Genomic DNA, 20860 nt, shown 5'->3' with positions numbered 1-20860 from the left:
AGAGCTTTGAAAGACCAAACCTTCATGCCAGTGGTTAAAAAGAAATCTTTATTTTACAAAATTAAAAACATAAATAATATTTACAAGCATCTTAAATACCAGCTTATAATACCTGACATTTTTGAATCATTTTAAATTGAGTTTTCCATAAGCTTTTAATATGCAAGACTATTCAACCACTTCAGTGAGCTACCAGTTTTCATTTCCACTATTCCAAAGGAGTTTTTGGTTTTTTGAAATTGTCCACAGTGTAGTCATTCAGAAAAAATACAGTGTACTTTTTAAATGACTAGTTTTAAAAAAAAAAAATCACAGTCCTGAGCTTCCTACCCCAGTTGTGGGATATTACTCCAAGAGAACCCTATAAACCAAATTCCTTACTGTCCTGTTTACATGTAACCACTATAACTTTTTAAAGACTCACATTTCTGGTACTCACCACAATCCATCTCCCTAACTTCTCCTCAGTTTGCTGAAAAGGAGAGGCAGGGAAAAGAGAGAAGAGAGGCAGCAGAATACAGATGACCATCTGAAATCACATTACTGAAAATGTAACAGACTTATGATCCAAAAACCTGCTCTTAGTAATTTCCTTCGGGATCAAATCCAAGGTATTTTATGAAATGAAAACTTAAAATGATTTCAAATGACGCACACGTGACAGCAAATCTCAGTGGCACAATGGAACACAGACTTAAAGAAAGTGGTTAATACCCATTCTGGAGTTCCTTGTGAATAAAGGGTAGACAGATTCAGTAGAATTTTGTTTTTAAGGAAAGTTTTCATTATTGGGTCTTCATATTTCAGCACTGAGTAATTCATTTCCACGGAATAATACATAAAGACCAACAAAGTGTGAGGAAAGCAAATGTCCTTGAGAAGGGTCAAAATAAACGAAAAGAAAGGAAGGAAAGGAAAGGCTCAACGTCTATAACCCACTTCACAAGACCACCACTTGGTTCCACTTTCCCTTGAAGCCCTCAGCTCAGCTGAGAATCACAGCAAGAAGTCTTCATCCTCAGAGATTAGCAACAAATTTAAAAGAAAAAGAATGACACAGGTAAGAGTTATATACATTTTACTAGTTTGTTTCTGACTTGTCCTGGATTTTAGGTGTCAAATGAGCCATGGATGCTGGTGGCAGGAGGCAACTGGAGAAGAGAGGCTTAGGGATGAGGAATAGGGAAGACGTGTTTACAAATTCAGAGCAAACTCCCTTCTTCTGGATCTAAAATAAAGACATCTTTTGTCTTCAGTAAAACAAAAGTCTTTCTGTCCGCGCAGGTGGTAGGTACAGTTTGCTCAAAAGACGTGTCTTCTCTTAGGGAGGAAGATAAGTGTACACAGTCAGCACATTAAGCACCGCTCTGGGGCCAGGCCCACCCGCAGAGCCTCGCCGCCATCACTGCTGCATGTTGCTGATGATCGCCAGGATGCTCATCTTCTCCTGGGCAGAGTCCACGTCCTCGTTCTGCTTCTGGGCCACTCCCGTGCCCAGGCCGTAGAGCCGCCCACAGTACTTGGCATCGTCAATACTGTCCTCAAAAAACAACTGCAGAATAGGACAGAGAGCCCCTGGTGAGAATCATGCCAAGAGTCATGCCAAGAATCAGGCCAAGCCGCAACACTACTACATCAGCACCTCCCAGCTCTCTTAAAGCCTTGAACACCTAGCCAACTAGAAACTAACTTCATAAAGAAAGGCTCCAAACCTTTCCTACACAGTCTTTTCATGCTCCTTTCTCTCTACATAGGCTCCCCTTTCTGAATAGACTTCCACTTTCCATGAGTTTTTACTGCCAGGATCCCTGTGCTGCTGTTGCTGTTTATTAATACAACTGCCTCTATCTCCTCCCTTCTCTTTAACAGGCAGTGCAATGGTTAAGAGCTTGAGCTCTAGACTCAGACTGACTCACTGTGTGATCTTAGAAAAATCACTTGAACGCTCCTTAAGCCACGGTTTTGTATCCATAAAATGGGTAATATAACAGTAGGTTGGTACGAGTGAGAAAATGGCCAGGAAGCACACACACAGCAAGGTATCTCACCCTTTCGGGCACTACTGGGCAGGTGACTCTCCGCTGGGGGCTGAGGAAGGCTGTCCAGTGTATTGTAGCACTGTAGGATGTTCAGCAGCATCCGTGGCTAGCAGCACACAACCCTACTCCCCCAGGTTATGACAGCCGAAAACGTCTCCAGACATTGCCAGAGGTACCTCAGAGGGCAAAACTGGGAGCATGATGCTGCCAGCTTTGTTCTTCTCCCTCAAGATTGCTTCGGCTACTTGGAGTCTTTTGTGGTTCCATACAAATTTTAGGATTATTTGTTCTATTTCTGTGGAAAATGCCACTGGAATTTTGATCAGGATTACATTCGATCTGTAGACTACTTTGGGTGGTATGGACATTTTAACAATATTAATTCTTCCAATCCATGAGCCCGGAATATCTTTCCATTTATTTGTGTCTTCTTCAATTTCTTTCATCAGTGTCTTAGAGTTTTCAGTATACTGGTCTTTCACCTCCTTGGTAAAATTTATTCCAAGGTTATTTTATTCTTTTTGATGCAATTGTAAATGGGATTGTTTTCGTAATTTCTCTTTCTGATAGTTCACTATTAGTGTATAGAAACAACATATTTTTTATATTAATTTTTTATCCTGCAATTTTACTGGATTCGTTTATTAGCTCTAACAGTTTTTTGGTGGAGTCTTTGGGGTTTTCTATATATGTCATCTGCAAATAGCGACAGTTTTCCTCCTTTCTGATTTGGATGCCTTGTATTTCTTTTTCTTGCCTAACTGCTCCAGCTAGGACTTCCAATAACATGTTGAATAAACGTGGAGAGAGTGGGCATCCTTGTCTTGTTCCTGATCTTAGAGGAAAAGCTTTCAGCTTTTCACCACTGAATATGATGTTAGCTGTGGGACATTTGATAATTAATAGAACTTAGCATAAAATAAGTGAGTGGTTTCACAAATCTGTTCATATTATAGAAATCAGAAGAAAAGCAAATAATTGCAAGGATGAGAGGTGCTAGGAACACCAAGTACACTTCTGAGTGACCTCCATTTCAAAATGCTTCTTTGCCTCCCAAATCACATCTATTATACTGAACATATGCATAACAAACAAACCAAAAAAAAAAAAAAAACACTGCTTTCAAAGTGATCACCAACTTCCAAGAGAAACTATAAATTTTCAACAAACCTCGGCCCAAAAAAACTTTGCCTTACCTCTTTCATCCTGAAGAATGCCATTCCCGTTAGCAGTGAGTCTGAGCCTGCCTGGTGCTGCCTTCCAATTCTCTGCAAATCCAACTGATCAGCAACTTCCTGAAGACCTCCCTGGAGATGTAAGGAAACAAATATAATATTACAGACCCGACTTCTCTACTGGAGTCAACTGTATCTATTCTTGAGTTTACTTCTTGTGGTGACAGGAAGTAGGAACAGGCCATTTACTTAACAGGTCTTCCCCAGCACTATCCCCTTTTTAGCCCTCCAAATGATACACTGTGTTATATTCCACTTTTCACTCCGTTCGTTCTTTTCTGTATTGTTAATTCTGTCAGACCTCCGCCCCTGAAAGTCCTCACTGCTGTAAAACAAGGTTGGGGAAATAGTAAATGCCAATCCAATTCTAGATGGCAAACCTCTTTTATCAACAATTTATTAGAGGAGGGAGTTCTTAAATTGTCTAGAGCTAAGAACCCCTCTGAGAGTCTGGTACACTGCAGACCCCATTCCTAACAAATCATACATATACCTCATGTCTCCAACTGTTTCACTAGGTTCGTGGGCCCTAAGTGAAGAATGCCTGCCTTAGGGTGAGAGTAGCAGAAGGCTCCCTTCATGCCCAGGTTAAAGACAGTTACCACACAAATCCCTGTGCCAATCAACTCTATATATACCCTGTCTAGCACCATGCTGGCACCTAGCAGGTACTCAAGGACACATGCTGAACAAACTGCAATAAAGCAAAATGACAAGTCTGCATTTTTGTCTTCTTGTTGTCGTTACTACTATTAAGAAAAATATTGTGTACCTTAAGATTTTTGCAACTTTTCATCAGGTATTTCACATCATAAATGGATGGGAAGAAAAGGTTCAGAATGTGAAAGAATTCATGTTCCTCTTCTGGCAAACGAGAATCCGTAAGTAACTTTACCATGTAGCCAAAGTCATAGCCACTGCGAGGAGAGAATGAGGCAGTAAGGTGAAAGAGCAGGAGTTAACAGGCCCCAGCATTCAACTGCTTCATTTCTCAGAGCTTATGATGCTACCTCACGTTAGGAACTTTCAGTTTTCCAAAGTAGTTTATCCTGTACTCTGAACTTTCCATTAAATGACCACGTAACAGATTAATATGAGAGATACATAAGAGAACCCAAGGGTTTATAAATGTGGGTTTTATTCATCAAAAATTCAAACGTACTGAAAGGTATGGAGTCCCCTGGTGGGCTAGTGGTTAGGATTTGGCACTTTCACTGCGGTGGCCCAGGCTGAATCCCTGGTCGGGGACTGAGATCCCACAAGCCATGCAGGGCGACCAAAAAAAAAAAGAAAAGGTACTGAAAGGTAAAATAACTTCTCCTAAGGGGAATTTGGCCTCTGAGTACCCAGGAAACTCCAGGCCAGCCTTTTAAATGACAAGAAAAAGATGACCAAGTGCTTCCATCCCTCCCACCCTCCACCTTTCCACCTGACATATGCCCACTGCAGCCACGTGATACAGCCTAGTACTGTGTGAAATAAACCAGTATGGCTCCAAAGTGTTTTCTGAAAAACTGAAATGTTACCATTTCAACTTTGTAACTGCTAGTGAGAAACAAAAGAGTGCCAAGAGGACTGCAAAAACAACGTAAGAATTCAATTCCTTGCTTCCAAAGGAAGAGAAAAACACTCTCTTAGACTGACCTGTGAAATGAAAGCCATTTGACATTGTCACAGAGAACCACTCCTGATGTCATAAGCAGCTCTGCAAAGTGCAATGTGTCAATCCCTTCCTCTTCATGCTTCTGAAACTGCAGTCCTGAGTTAGCAAGGAGATCTATGGAATCCTGGGAGTACATGTCCTCTCTAAAAAGAGAAGGTGTTTACTTCTTAGCTGGTGGTAAGGTAACAGAAGTAGTGGGCAACAATATTACCATCACCTTATAAATTATAGAATAAGTATTCTTTTTTTTTTAATTTTTTTTTTATATTTTATTTATTTATTTTTGACCGTGTTGGGTCTTCATTGCTGCATGCGGGCTTTCTCTAGTTGTGGCGAGCGGGGGATACTCTTCGTTGCAGTGCGTGGGCTTCTTATTGCGGTGGCTTCTCGTTGTGGAGCACGGGTTCTAGGTGCGGGGGCTTCAGTAGTTGCAGCACGCGGGCTCCGTAGTTGTGGCTCGCGGGCTCTAGAGCGCAGGCTCAGTAGTTGTGGCGCACGGGCTTAGCTGCTCCACGGCATGTGGGATCTTCCCGGACCAGGGCTCAAACCCACGTCCCCTGCATTGGCAGGTGGATTCTTAACCCCTGCGCCACCAGGGAAGTTCCTAGAGTAAGTATTCTTGAAATACTTTCATAATTTAAGAATAAATCAATTCATTCCTTCCAGTATTCTAGCAAACACACAAAGTAATCTTACCTGTGACAGAAAGAAAAACGGGATTTTTCCCCCACAAAGTAAGTGTCTTAATAATGAAAGATCCACATTTTCTCATTATTTAATGAAAAGCAGGACTTCCCTGGTGGCGCAGTGGTTAAGAATGTGATCTTTTGTGTCTGGCTTCTTTCCCTTAACATAATGTTTTCAAAACTCATCCATGTATAGCATATGTCAGTACTTTATCTCTCTGTACTGTGCAGTAACATTCCATGGCACGGATATACGACATATAGCCATTCCTCAGATCACAGACATTTGGACAGTTTCCAATTTGGGGCCTTTATGAATAATGCTACTATGAACACTCACATACAAGTCTGACATGGATGTATGTCTTCATTTCTCTTGGGTGGAACTGCTGGGTCATATGGTAACTCTATTTTTAACCTTTTGAGAAACTGTCTGTTTTCCAAAGAGGCTGCATTATTTTATATTCCCAATAGCAATATATGAGAGTTCTAATTTCTCCACACCCTCACCAACATTTGTTATTATGTCTTTTTGATCACAGCCACCTAGTGGGTATGAAGTAGTATCTCATGGTTTTGGTTTGCATTTCCCTGATGACTAACGGTGGTGACCATCTTTTCATAAGCTTAGTAGCCATTTCTAAATCTTCTTTGGAGAAATGTCTATTCAGATCTTGTGCCCATTTTTTTAATTTATTTATTTATTTATTTATTTATTTATGGCTGTGTTGGGTCTTCGTTCCTGTGCGCGGGCTTTTCTCTAGTTGCGGCGAGCGGGGGCTACTCTTCGTAGCAGTGTGCGGGCTTCTCATTGCAGTGGCTTCTCGTTGCGGAGCACAGGCTCTAGGCAGGTGAGCTTCAGTAGTTGTGGCTCGCGGGCTCAGTAGCTGTGGCTCGCAGGCTCTAGAGCACAGGCTCAGTAGTTGTGGCGCACGGGCTTAGTTGCTCCGCGGCACGGGGAATCTTCCCAGACCACGGCTCAAGCCCATGTCCCCTGCATTGGCAGGCAGATTCTTACCCATTGTGCCACCAGGGAAGTCCTTGTGCCCATTTTTAATTAGGCTGTCTTTTTATTGTCGACTTGTAAGAGTTCTTTAAGAGGGACTTTACTTTTTGAGATTCCTTACTCCATCTTCTGCTTGACTACTCTCTCCAACCCCTACTTGGGTTTGGTGGAAATAAAACTTAATAAAATCAGTTAGAAATCAGTCTGCACAAATGTAGCACATCTAAGAATAACATTGAGAAGTGTCTCAGACACTTACGTAAGGTTGAATTTGAAGTTGAACTGCCAAGTGTTGATTCCAGAAGGATATTCTCCCTTCTCATTCGTGAATGTAAGGCCCAGCTGGATGATTTTTAAAAGGTCAACATTGCACCGTAAAAGCTGATACTGGTAATCTATGGAACTACGAAATTCACCAATGGGTCGCACCACAACACCTGGAAATTCTGTGTCCTAGAAAAGGAAAAAGTCTCTCATCGTAAGGTTTCACAAAACTTATGCTGACTTGACCATTCATAAATAAAAGTTTTACCTCAATTTATAAAAGTTATGTGACAAGCCCCAAGCTCAGGCACAAAAATTCACCTTAAAATACTGATTTCATTGATCTATACAGAAGGAGCACTAGAAACACGAAGCTTTACACAACAACTTGGAGATCCTAAGCGGATGTGAATAGAAGTAGTTGACTAACTGTAGGTCTATTAAGAACATTCTAGGTTTGGGAATTCCCTGGCGGTCCAGTGGTTCGATCCCTGGTCGGGGAACTAAGATCCCACAAGCCACGCAGCACGCCCGCCACCCCGCCAAAAAAAAAAGAACATTCTAGGTTCATATACAGTCAATTAGGAATGGTCTAGGTTGAGAACGAAACACTATATAAATAAAAATGCAAATATAGGAAAGTGGAACAGCCATTCAACAAAAGTAATAAATAGCCACATTTGGCTTAAAGTAAAAAGCCTGGAACAAGATCAGAGAGAGTTCTGAATACCAGGCTGAAGACATAATTCTACACCCTCCACAGCAGGAGTTGCAAACTCCAGGCAGTTAACGTAACAGAGTAAAGCGTGCAGGGTGTTAAAATGGTTATGAGTAATGGGGACTGGAGCAAACTAAAGGGTACATGCCTCCCCTAAAAGAGGCTCTTGATATCACTATGATATGTGCCTCCCTCCAGCCACTCAGTGTCAGGCAGGAATGTAGACCCTATAATGCCAGATCTGTCCATTTCTTCCAGAGATACCAGAAATCTGGAATTTAAGTAAGGTCTCTTGATTTTTAAATGTTGGCAACTACTTTTTAAAAACTGCTTTAACACTGCCAGTCAAATTCACCATACCTGTGGAATAGATGTGCCCTATGGACTGACTGAGACAACTTCTGTTTAAAGACTTGCAAACAAAAATAACATCATAAACACTAGATACTAGAGGTTACATCCTTTTCAGACACACAGGCTACCTTGATGTTTCATAAAAGCAACATAACCTTCCATCATGTTTAATTTACCATGGCTTTAGTGTAATCATTTCTTTCAAAAATCTCACACTGAATATTCCCTAAGTCCATACCAGAAGGTGAGTCAAACAGAGTAGAGCTCTTTACCATGGCAATATAACTGTAACTGAGCACGATTTCTCGGATCTTCCTCATCTCTTCTTCTAGATTGCTGGCCCAGACTTCACAGATGACCTGGCTGTTCTCCACAAGTGCCGCAGGCATCCTGAAGAAATGTGAAGTCGCTTTCAGCTGACTATGTTAGAGGGCAAGTCAATGGTTGATCTGATCTACATTCAAAAACATATTTTGAAATCACATTAATTTACATACTGGCATTAAGACATTAACAAAGACATCAAAACAGTATTTTACCATCACTTCATCAGCTTAAGCTAAAACATTAGGACTATTATATTTATTCTCCATTTTATATGATGAGGGAACCTGCCTTTGTCAAAACAGACACACCCACAAACACACACACACACACTCACTCTCCCTCCCTCAGTTCTTTAACCTGAAGAAAATAAACTTACTTAAGAATCATGAAGAAACTTTTGCCCAAGCTGCCCTTTAGCACAGAAATGAAACCATTGCCCTAAACCAGTTTTTGAGCCCTCTCCAGACTACCTAAAGACTAAAATAGTCCCCTGTTAACACAAATATGCCCTTACCATGACTTTCACATCACTTTGCACAGGGACCAAATCATGGAAACATTTCTAAAGGAATCAGTTTAGCCAGTTTAAATGTACTGGGATCTCCAAAAGCCTGAAAGAATGTGGACCTGAACTCTCACACTGAAGTCCTAACACCGTATGATGAATATGGATGTGGGACTTGCCCCTCCACTCCCCCAAAAAAGGAAATTCTTTTTCCCGACAATCCAAAAGTCAAATACAACTAGAGGCAAATAGATCATGAAGTGAGAGATTTAAGTTGTAAAAACCAATCCCAAGTTGAACAACCACAATGAAAATCAGAATTTATTAATGTCTACTTTTCAACATACAATATTATAAAGAAACAAAGTATCAATTCAACAATAAAAATAGAGAAGACAGCAGGTATAAATAATTCAACCAGAAGCAGAATGATTTATAGTGTATATTCTGGGAGGAAACTGGGGAGGCAACAGTATTCTACACGATAAAACTCAACATGGTTCAGCCTCAGAGTAATGCTGTTATTATAGCAATGATATGCTTAGTTATAAAAAGACGAAAAGGAGCTTATCATAAGGGGATTTACTTAAAATGCAAGCCCACGCACAGATCCTCAACACAATGTAAGAGTGGGCTCCAGCGCATATATTTAAGGGACAATTCCTAGAAAGAGTAAAACGAACCTTTGCTTTCTACTTTCAAGATAGGCAGATACAACAATAAGAATCTGGATCAAAACAAAATTGGCATTCTCAAGTGTCATCATTTCTCTGAGACACTTCTGAGAAAACAATCTATTGGTTTGTCACCAACCCTTGAAGATTCCATTTATTCAAGTTACTCTACACTTTGACAGATGCTTCTCTGAAATTATAGTAGACTTACTGTAATTACTCTGAAACTTAAGTAGACTGTGGTAGCTTCCTAACAAATACGGGTGAACACTTCTTAAAGGCAGAATCCATTTCTTCTCATTTTTGTTCTATGCACAATGGGCATGAATTAAAGGCATGCAGATGAAGAAATCAAGAACATCAGAAAATGGCAGAAGTTCAGACTGAGCGTGGAGTAAATTCCACTCTCTGACCATAATCAAAAAAATGTTGGGGGAATTCCCTGGCGGCCCAGTGGTTAGAACTCAGCGCTCTCACTGCGAGGGGCCACAGGTTCAATCCCTGGTCGAGGAACTAATATCCCACAAGCCACGCAGCAAGGCCAAAAAGACAAAAAAGAAAATGTTAGGGCTCAGAACTTTAGATTCTAAACCATGCTTAAGGTTTCCCCTGCAAAAGGGCATAAAACCATTTCTATGCCCATTAATGTTAAATCAGTACCACTTCGCTTCCTTATTTCCCTAACTGAAACAAGGCACTCCCTTTTTGGTGTCACTTTAAACACAACCATAAACTACTTTAGGGGAAGTGGGTATCACTGATTGAAACATTTCCATAAAAGCAAAAGCAACTAAAGGGACTCAAGCAAACAATGTCTTTGGCCTCCAAGCAGCAAAGAGCAGACTTAAAAAGAGGGCAATTAGATATTTACATTAAACCCTTAGAACAAGGTTCCCCAGCTAAGAAGCTCTTAAGGTTTTATCAAAAGAACTCAGGAGGGCTTCCCTGGTGGCACAGTGGTTGAGAATCTGCCTGCTAATGCAGGGGACACGGGTTCGAGCCCTGGTCTGGGAAGATCCCACATGCCACGGAGCAACTGGGCCCGTGAGCCACAATTACTGAGCCTGCGCGTCTGGAGCCTGTGCTCCGCAACAAGAGAGGCCGCCATAGCGAGAGGCCCGCGCACCGCGATGAAGAGTGGCCCCCACTTGCCGCAACTAGAGAAAGCCCTCGCACAGAAACGAAGACCAACACAGCCATAAATAAATAAATAAATAATTAAAAAAAAAAAAAAAGAGAAGTTATGTAAAAAAAATAAAAAAAAGAACTCAGGAAACAATATGAAGAGGCTCCCTCTCGTCAAATAAAATATGATATGAACATCATTACGGATAATTACTACGATGCATCATGACTTTTCAGATAGAGATTTAAATCCAGGAGTTCATAATGAACTAAGAAAATAAATTTCATTGGCCACCACTGGAGAATGCTAATGAATGGACTTATTTTTTAAAATACGTATCTTGTCTTTCCTATATAAACTGTAACCCCAAGTAACCAAATAGTTGAAGGAAAGTTTCTCTTTATAAAAGTTGTATAAATAAAAATAACTAGGGAATGACAGACTATCACCATTTTGTAACCCCTAATGAATTTAGAGATCTGGGCAATAATCATAATGGCATTTATACGGAATTTCCAGAAAAGGCAACTCTATAAAGGCAGAAAAGACTACATGGTGGGATGGGACTGAGAGTTATATAAATGGGAATGAGGTATCTTACTGAGGTGACAGAAATGTCCCCAAACTCCATTAAAATGATTATTGCACAACTCAGTAAATTTACTAAAAATCACTGAGTTTTACATGAAAATGTGTGAGTTTTATAGTATGTAAACTATATCTCAATAAAGTTGTTAAAATAATCACTAGGGCTGTAATCATCACAAAAAGAGACCACCAGGTATTATGTGCCTCAAAACAACACATCACCACTATGAAACAGTCTTGACCAAAAAAAAATCTAACTTGAATCTGACCAAGCCTCTAGATTTAACTACCAATGTACAGAAAATACAGACAGAGAAACACATTAAGTGACACTAGAGAAATGCAATCAGCAAAATCCAGAAACTTCTATAGGAAACTAGAGAACCCAGCTTCTTCAACAAATAAATTACAAGAAATAAAAGTAAAAGACTCTCAGGAGACCTATCAGTCAATCAAAACATACAGACCTAAATTAAACCCTGCTTTAAACAAGTGATAGGAAAAAAAAAACAAAAAAGAACTATAACATTTTTGAGACAAGTAGAAGTCTGAACAATGCCTGATTTGGGTTTTTTGTTTCAGGGTTTTGTTTATTTTGCTTTTTTTTTCTTTCTGGTGTTATACTGTGGTTATGGTTTTTTTTTTAAAAGAGTTCTTACCTTTTAGAGATAATGAAAAATAGTTATAAGTGATACGATATGAAATGTGGGGTTTGCTTCAAAATAACAGTGAAGAAAACTCACAATAATTTTGTACAGTACTATCTTTCTCTACATTTTACAGATAAGAAAACTGAAATGCAGAGACATTAATTTTAAAAGGTAGTGTCCATGGCTTCCATTTCCAAGAAAATTCTTTTTACAATATAGGGGTTGAGGATTAAGAGGTACAAACTATTATGTAAAAAATAAGCTACAAGGATATATTGTGCAACACAGGGAATATAGCCAATATTTTATAGTAACTGTAAATGGAGTATAACGTTTAAAAATTGTGAATCACTATGTTGTACATCTGTAACTTATATAACACTGTACATCAACTATACTTTAATTTTAAAATTTTTTTGGATTATTTTTAAAAGCTAACCATTGTAATACATATCTGACAAACAAGGAAGTCAAAACCAGACCAGTGGCAAAACATTTAAGACATTCTTCCATCAAACCCTTACCTAGGAAAACTTGCAAGCCCCAAATGTAGTGCCACACAAACACTGAAAAGGAATCACACTGCACACATTTAACTTAGCATAAATCACTGGATATGCTAGCCAAAAAAGAAATAATAATAATAATAAAATAATACTAGTAATTCTGCCTGCCACTTTCCACTCAGTGAGCACATGCTCCAGTATGAGCCTAAAATGAGGATCACAAACATACCATTCCCCTTAATTATTAGTCTTCCTCCTTCTAAGCCTCTCAGAGCCAGCACTGCACAGTGCAGAATGACTTTATGCCATTCACTTACGTTTATTGGTGCAACACGGCCCCTAAAGGTAAACCTAACTACTCTACCTGGGTTACAACCAAAGAAATAGTAACAAGTTTCAAAACTGAAGGAAAAACGACTCTGCTGGATTTACTGAGAAACACTATGGCCACCTCCAACCCCGCACCTTCCTAAGGAATTTTTAAGGATAATTTTGGTTGCATGCATTGCTTGCCTTGCAGGCTGACTTTAAAACTTGACTGCCACATGAGCTACTCTACATGAAAGCAAAATACAAGCCCTGATACCTGCCGTTTCCCAGTACTAGACTGTATAAGAAGGTCACCCAGGAGTTACTGAGGTCTCTGCCCTGCGCTCATCTGTAGAACAAACTGTGCAGTTCGCCCCCCAATGATCTACAGTGTAAACTTCTCCAAAACAAAACTCCTTACTAACCCAGGAAAGCTCTGAAGAGCAAGTAAATGATAAAGGCAACCGAAAGCTTTCTCTGCAAGCAATCCAGAGTGCCAGACCTTGCTGGAGAAAACCATGTTTTGGTTTTTCTGATTTTGTTTTGTTTAAGGCTAAGAGTGCAAGGAAACAATAAACATCACTTCCCCATTCTAGACGACCGGACAAAGGCTTTGCCGCGCATGGGTAAGATGGAAAAGGAAGTAGCAGCACTTCAGAAGAAAAGGCAGCCGCTTGGAAGAGGGTTCTTTCTAACAACGGCCGCGGGGGCCGCAGTCTTCCGTCCCCGCCAAACACAGTATCCCAAGACACCACCCTCGACCGAACCGCAGTTCAGCCAGTTCTTCAAACCACCCACGTGGCCCAGGCCTGTGAGCTGGCTCCTCCAGAGCCAAGAGCTCGGGTTCATAAAGCCACCGAATAGCAAGGAAAAGTTGCGGGGACCCAAGAACCAACAAGAGGGAAGCCCGCAAGGTTCCAAAGTCAGGTCCTCTGACTCACACCGTCTCTCGTCATCCTTCTCTTCCTGTTCAGGATCACTCTCCCTCTTCAAACCACCCTCATCCCTCTCCTCCTCCTAACTCCCTTTCTTCTCTCTTTTTTTTTTTTTTTTTTTTGTAAAACGAAGATTTTTAAATTGCATGTCTTAGGGCCAGAGAGACCTAAATTCGAAGCCAGGGCACGGACGAGCTGTGTGGCTTTGCGTTAAATTACTTAACCTCTCTCATGCCTCAGTTTTCCCTTCTTGTAAAATGGGTCGTCTACTGGTGGTGCACACCTCGGAGGACTGCTGTAGGGGGTAACAGAATGAAGCATATAAGGTGCTGGCACATATCACTAGGACATTAATATCGTGTGGTAGTGGTGGTTATTATGACTACTATCCGATGGACCTCTTTCTCTTTTCACACACCCTGTCCCTCTCGCACGCTCCCACTCTCCTTCCTCCCGCAGGCCCCCGATGGCCTCCCACACTCTCTCATCTCACGCTCCTCTCTGATAAGCGGGAGCCCGCTTACCCTGACCGGCAGGGCCCGCGAAGCGCGGGCAGACGGGCTGGCGAACAGACTACTCGGGAGCGGCGTGACCCGGTGTTCTCCGCCCGCTGCCCCGGATCGGCTCCTAGAACCGAGCGGCCCAGTGAGATGAGCGCCTTCATGCCCAGAGCGACCTTACGCACAGCCCTCCAAACAACCTGGCCGCACCACTCTACCCACCCGATCCTCCCGACTCGCCTGCTCCCTTCGCGTCACTCCAGGCGGGCGCGCGCCTGACGCTGCCTGCCCCTCCCCTTCTGCGCGCCCCGGCGACTCCGTGCGTGTTCGCCCAACCTGTGAGCTCGCGGGAGCGGCGCGCAGGCACAAAACCAAGAGGGCGCCGCGAAAACGGCGGGGCGGGGCGACCTCAGACGACGCAAGTGAAATACGGCCCCCTACGGCCTTCGCTGAGTTAGTTTCGCTGGTTCAATTCACCAGGCTCACTGTTCCTCCATTTCGGTTCTACTTCTGTGCGCTCAGAGGCGGCGTGGTCTAGAACTAGCCCCCCGTGGTGGGCGTGGCCTAGCTAGACCAAAGGCCGAGGAAAGGGCGTGGCCCGTCTGACCAAATCCTCCAAATGACAACCTCCTAGTCTGCCTTCTTTGAAGGGCCATTAATATCGACGGGAGCTGACTTGGGAGGAGGTTCGCTGGGGGAGATCCTGACCGCTTCCTTCTGTACTAATGCGGCCCCCTGGACCCTTCACTTACAAAACCTCTACCATACGGCTTCCTTTCTGGCAGACAGTGGGTTGGGGATGGGGCAGCACCCCGAAACCGAGTCTGGGTGACGTCAGCCAAGGCCCGCCTCCCCCCCCTCCGAGCTGAGCGAGCAGCGTTACCATAGCAACCGGCCCGCTAGGGTCCGCTCGAGTTACAAAGAAGATGCAGCCTAGGCTGGGGAGACGCAGGGCGAGCGCTGGCGCCCTCCTGCTTCCCGAGAAGGTCCGAGACCTGGCGGGCGCTAAGCGAGCTCGCCAGATCTTCCTTGCGAGACCAGTGGGGTCCAGGCCTAGCTTAGGAGGTTCCTTCAAAGCTCCCACCCGCCCTACTATTCTCTGTGAATCCTGTTTGGAAAGAGAGCTCTTTGCCAACGCCTGTCCTTAGCAGCGTTTGTTCTCCAGTGGTGGGAGAGAAAACAAAGCACTGACTTCCCGCACACAGCTATCAGTTCCGGGCCGCCCTCCTAGTCCGTCGCGCAAGACCTCCACCCTGTCCCTACGAGAAGGGGCGGACTCCCCAGAGCATGGCTGTGGTCATACTCCTTGATGCCTTCCCTCGAAGGGGGCTGTTGAGTGGATAGTAAATTCACCCCCAAGTCCCTGCACCTTCCTACTTTTAACCATTTCCCCCTAAAGAGGCTCTCCAAAATCCTACCTCCGTTTCCGAGACTGGAGGCAGGGCAAGTCTTCAGCGGCAATTCCAACCTGGATTCCCAAAAGCTAGTCTCCAGGGACGTGAACCCGCCCCCCCCCCCCCCATCAAATGCACTTTCTGAACACTCCTCCCCTTCTCCCCTTCACATGAGTGTCTGTCTCCTTACCTGTAACATACGGATATGAATAACTATCTCAGCGGATGTTTGCGTTAATAAATGGAAAAACCACCCCACACTGTAGAAGATATATAAGTGTATTCAATAAATAATTGTTTCTGGCCTGTCTCAGTTTGTTATCCCCGAGATATTCAGTGTTTGTCAGCTCTGCTGCAGACTTAGCACTCTTGTCATTCTGTTCAGCAATACTGTGATGGAGAAAGCAGGTAAGCCACTCCCTTCCCCCTATCCTGTGAGTTTCTAATATCCTGTAATCCACTCTGTAATTACATTCAGGAGAGCGTAGGCCTATCAGCAGCTAGTCACATGAAGAGCAGCCTGTTTTGTCCTGCAGCACTGGGCCTGGTGTGCACTGAAACAATCAAGCAGCAAACGTACCCCATCTCCTTCCCCCTAATGCCCCCTCACCCAGAACTGATTGTTCATTTCTCAGGTTACTGAATACAAGGGTAACACAAACACAATGATGGCTTGTGTTTCCAGAGACCTTGGAGTGTTTGTTGCAAACAATGGATTTTATGCTGCTCTTATTGCAAAATTAGAACAATTGTGTAAGTCACTGATTCCTGATGGGAGGGAGGCCCCAAACAAATAAGAGGGTAGTTGGAGTAGAATATATTCATTAATATAATATCACATTTGAAAAAAACCCTATTGCTTCTGAACTACAAACTATAGAAAGTAAGGCTTAAACATCTTCTCAGCTGGGAGAGTATAGGTTTTAAAAAACTGAGGAACATTGGTTGTAAAATGGGTCTGCTTAAGAACCAGACAGGGTGATTTCCTTAGCCAGCCAAGCCTTTCCGTTATTACCAATTCTAAATAAATCTAACAAGATGAATTTCTTAAACTGGAATATGTATAGGAAGATAAAATCTAAAATACATATTTGGGTTTGAAATATTTTGAAAATGGAGAAAAAGGTAAATGCCTCCAGGCATATAGTACTTCTATATGAGCCCAAATCTCAAAAACCTTTATAGAGTGCTGACACACCTAGATGCCTGTCAGCTGATTAATTCCATTCCATTACAGTACCCACTGCCCCAAGCTTAGACAAGGTCTGTCACTTTGTATAATGTTGTTTTTTTATCAGATTATATATATATATGTGTATATATATATATCTTTACATTCAACTGAAGATGCATCCAGCTGGCTGGTTTCCTTGGTATAGTTGGATAAATTTCCTGCTTTTGAAATGTGTTGTCCCTGCTTTTCCTACATATATTAGAAAAACCTTTTGACTCTTGACAATTATCAGCAGAGCATCAAACTTCCCCTAAATGTAAAGCAAAGGTCATGTTTCATGACTAAGCATTTGAGTATTATTTTGATCTTTTGATTACAACCTGAAAAACCTTCTGATCTCTGATTAGATCAGAGATCAGAGTTCTTTTTTTTTTTTTAATTTTTAATTAATTAATTTATTTATTTATGGCTGTGTTGGGTCTTCGTTTCTGTGCGAGGGCTTTCTCTAGTTGCGGCAAGTGGGGGCCACTCTTCATCACGGTGCGCGGGCCTCTCATTATCGCGGCCTCTCTTGTTGCGGAGCACAGGCTCCAGACGCGCAGGCTCAGTAATTGTGGCTCACAGGCCTAGTTGCTCCGCGGCTTGTGGGATCTTCCCAGACCAGGGCTCGAACCCGTGTCCCCTGCATTGGCAGGCGGACTCTCAACCACTGCGCCACCAGGGAAGCCCCGGAGTTCATTTTTTAAAATCCAGAAATAGGTATTTTATTTGTATCTCATTTGATTTTCCTTCTCCCTTCGAGTCTACTAAACTAACAACATTTCAAAATCTACCGGTAGTAATCATAAGACTTATTTCCACAGCTGAGAGGGTCCATCAAGGTGTCCTAACTAATACATTCCCCTAATTTCACAATAATTAAATAATTTTAGGTTACCCAGCTCCCAAAGATAGGACCAGGATTTGAGTCTTCTGATTTCCAGTCCAGTATGGGATTGGGTGTTCATCCAATCAGTTGTGTTTATGGTCCATTTGCTATGGGCAGGGCTGCATTTTGACACTGGAGGATGCACCGGTGAATGAAACTGACATGGTTCCTGGCCTGGTGGAGCTTAACATTTGGTGGCAGGGACTGACAATAAAACAAGTAAGCAAGCATTCAAGTAAATAAAAGGATAATGAAAATTTTGATAGCCGTCATGAAGGAAACTAATGAGGTAAAAGTCATGGAGAGTAACTGGATTGGGGGAAGATATAGGCAATTACTTAAAGAAGACCTCTCTGAGAAGGTGGCATTTGGGCAGAGATGAGAAGGACAAGAAGGACGAAACGAGAGAGAGAGAGGGAGAGGCATGAGCAGTTGGGAGCAGTAAAAGGATCAGAAATGAGTTTTCTGTGTTAGAGGTAGTGAAAGGCCAGGGCAGCCACCAAGAGGTGGAGCGAAGGCAGAGTGGCTCCACAGGAAAGCAGAGGCTCAGTGAGCCTAAAGGCTGGGAGGCTTTAAACTGCACTCTGTTCAAAGTGAATCAGGAAACCCAGAAGGATTTTACTTACAGGAATGACCTGATCCAATCCACGTTTGTTTTTTGTTTTGTTTTTTGGGTATTTTTTGGCCACATGGCACGTGGGATCTTAATTCCCCGACCAGGGATTGAACCCATCCGTGGCCCCTGCATTGGAAGCGCTGAGTCTTAACCACTGGACTGCCAGGGAAGTCCCCCGATCTATGTTTTTAAAGATTACATTAAAAAAATAAATAAATAGGGACTTCCCTGGTGGCCCAGTGGTTGAGAATCTGCCTACCAATGCAGGGGACACAGGCTCGATCCCTGGTCCAGAAAGATCCCACGTGCCGTGGAGCAACTAAGCCTGTGCACCACAACTACTGAGCCCGTGTGCCACAACTAGTGAAGCCCGCGCACCTGGAGCCCGAGCTCTGCAACAAAAGAAGCCACCGCAACGAGAAGCCCGCGCACCACAACAAAGAGTAGCCCCCGCTCGCCGCAACTAGAGAAAGCCCGCGCGCAGCAACAAAGACCCAACACAGCCAAAAATTAAATAAGTAAATAAATAAAGATTACCTTGACTCTCAGGGTCAGAGAATGGAGTAAAGGCAGAAACATCTTAATTTTTTTTATTTGAATTACAGTAAATTTGATAAGAAAAGAAAGCTAGCTTCCCCCAGGCATGATAAATATGTTGCCTATGGAAATATTTGATGAAAACTTAGGTAATTTTACTAGGTGAGTCTGATTAAGAGTTACTTGCCACTACTTCTTTTGATTTTTGTTACTGTGAAACTCATCAAGGCTGGTAACTGAATATTCAGTACTTTATAAAGAAGAAAGTTGATCTCTGTCTGTACAGAGCGAGGCAAACAGAAATACAAGCCAATGGAAGGAGAGCAGGAAAGCACATCAATATAGATAAGAGTAAAACTTTCACTTTGGGACTCTCTAGTCACTTCTGAAAATCTCTTCTCTAGCTCCTCCTTCCTCTCCCTGTTCGTGAATGTAACAAACCCATCTCTGGTGTTACAGCCAGATCTCAAAAGACCCCTGTGATTTTTTTTTTTTTTTTTAACGTGACCAGTGTTGAGAATCTTGTTTTGAACTTCTGTAACATTCTGTAATTTTCTAGGAGAAATGGGACCCAAAGGCTTCAGAATATCTCTGAAGTTTCTAAACAGATGTGTTTGTTTGTGGGATAAGGGATATATTCCAGAAAAATTGGTAAACACCGTGATAAATCTCAACTCCATTAGAAATAGAATGGGCCTCAGAGATCCTCTAATCCAACTGGCTCATTTTACAGGTGAGGATACTGAGACTCAGAGAGGCAGAGGTCACAAAGCTGGTCAGTGGCAGTGCTCAGTTTGAACCCAGATCTACCTTCTTCCAGGATCTCAGGGCCTCTCCTCCCTTTAAAGGAGATCAGCTAAGGGAGGGGCCATCTTACACAACCTTGAAATAACAGGAAAGCTAAGCAAGTCCTCAAAATTAGAATGGAGAGAAAACCCAGAGGACCAGAGAGATATTCTCGTTTGTGCAAGCTCTACTGAGAACCCACTATGTGTGAGAGTTATTAGAGCCATGAAGATACATAAAGCTCCTATTTGACCTGATTACAGAAAAAATTACCTGCTACTCTAGGGAGTGTTAAACACATAAGCTAAGAAAGTTCAGAAAGAAAAGAACAAGTGACTTCCCTGGTGGTGCAGTGGTTAAGAATCCACCTGCCGATGCAGGGTACATGGGTTTGAGCCCTGATCCGGGAAGATCCCACATGCCACAGAGCAATTAAGTCCGTGCGCCACAACTACTGAGCCTGCGTTCTAGAGCCTACGAGCCACAACTACTGAGCCCACGTGCCACAACTACTGAAGCCCGCATGCCTAGGGCCCGTGCTCTGCAACAAGAGAAGCCACCGCGATGAGAAGCCTGTGTGCCACAGCGAAGAGCAGCCCCCACTCGCCGCAACTAGAGAAAGCCCGCGTGCAGCAACGAAGACCCAACACAGCCAAAAATAAAATAAATAAATTTATATATATAAAAAAAAAAGAACGAGAGGCAGATTAGTGGTCAAGACCAGGAAGGAAATTCTAGGTGGGAGAATTAGTATAAGCAATTACTTGGAGGTAGGCATGACTGAAAATAGAAAAAATTTTTCTGTACATAGCGATCAAGAAATATTTGCACATGACAGTGATGCTTAGAGCATAGGAAAATAGGAAGTAGTGAGGAATAATGTTATATGAGAGGAGCTAGATTAAGGCAGGCCTTGGGAGTGAGGTAGCAAAGGTTTGATCAGTGCACAAGGCAGACTTGGATGGCCAAGAATATATACATTATACAAATATCTGGAATATTGAAAAATATATTGGTACCTCTAAAAGGAGAGACGATGAAAAACAGGAACAAGTTGTACAAAATAAAATTTGTAACAAACATTGAATGTTTACTGAGCTTTGTGCTGTGCAAGGGGTTAGTCAGGGAAAGCTGACTAAGATATGGTCCTTTATTGGCCAAATACAGTATGACACATCTAGACAACGGGACAGCACTCAGCCTTAAAAAGAACATTGTAGCTCTTAAAGGTACTTTATGGAACAATCTCCATATGTGCGTGCTAAGTGGAAAAAGCAAGGAGCATAACAGCATATATGGTAAGCTGTTTCTAAAGATGGGGAGATATAGATATGTTTCTA

The 20860-nt window shown here is 42.5% G+C and overlaps 1 protein-coding gene across 1 annotated transcript; it reads right to left on the bottom strand.

The window, feature by feature from the left end:
- Nucleotides 1–1061: 1061 nt before the first annotated feature.
- Nucleotides 1062–14239, bottom strand: CNOT8 (CCR4-NOT transcription complex subunit 8). The gene is made up of 7 exons (XM_068536273.1): nt 14110–14239; nt 8238–8419; nt 6889–7082; nt 4919–5080; nt 4047–4191; nt 3236–3346; nt 1062–1552 (listed from the first exon to the last, which is right to left on the bottom strand). Exons 2-7 carry the CDS (start codon nt 8352–8354, stop codon nt 1403–1405), a joined length of 879 nt encoding a protein of 292 aa, XP_068392374.1. The 5' UTR covers nt 8355–8419; nt 14110–14239; the 3' UTR covers nt 1062–1402.
- Nucleotides 14240–20860: the final 6621 nt, after the last annotated feature.

This window comes from Eschrichtius robustus, chromosome 2 (assembly GCF_028021215.1).
Source record: "Eschrichtius robustus isolate mEscRob2 chromosome 2, mEscRob2.pri, whole genome shotgun sequence".
Classification (NCBI taxonomy): Eukaryota; Metazoa; Chordata; class Mammalia; order Artiodactyla; family Eschrichtiidae; genus Eschrichtius; species Eschrichtius robustus.
This window is presented reverse-complemented; position numbering and strand designations above follow the sequence as displayed.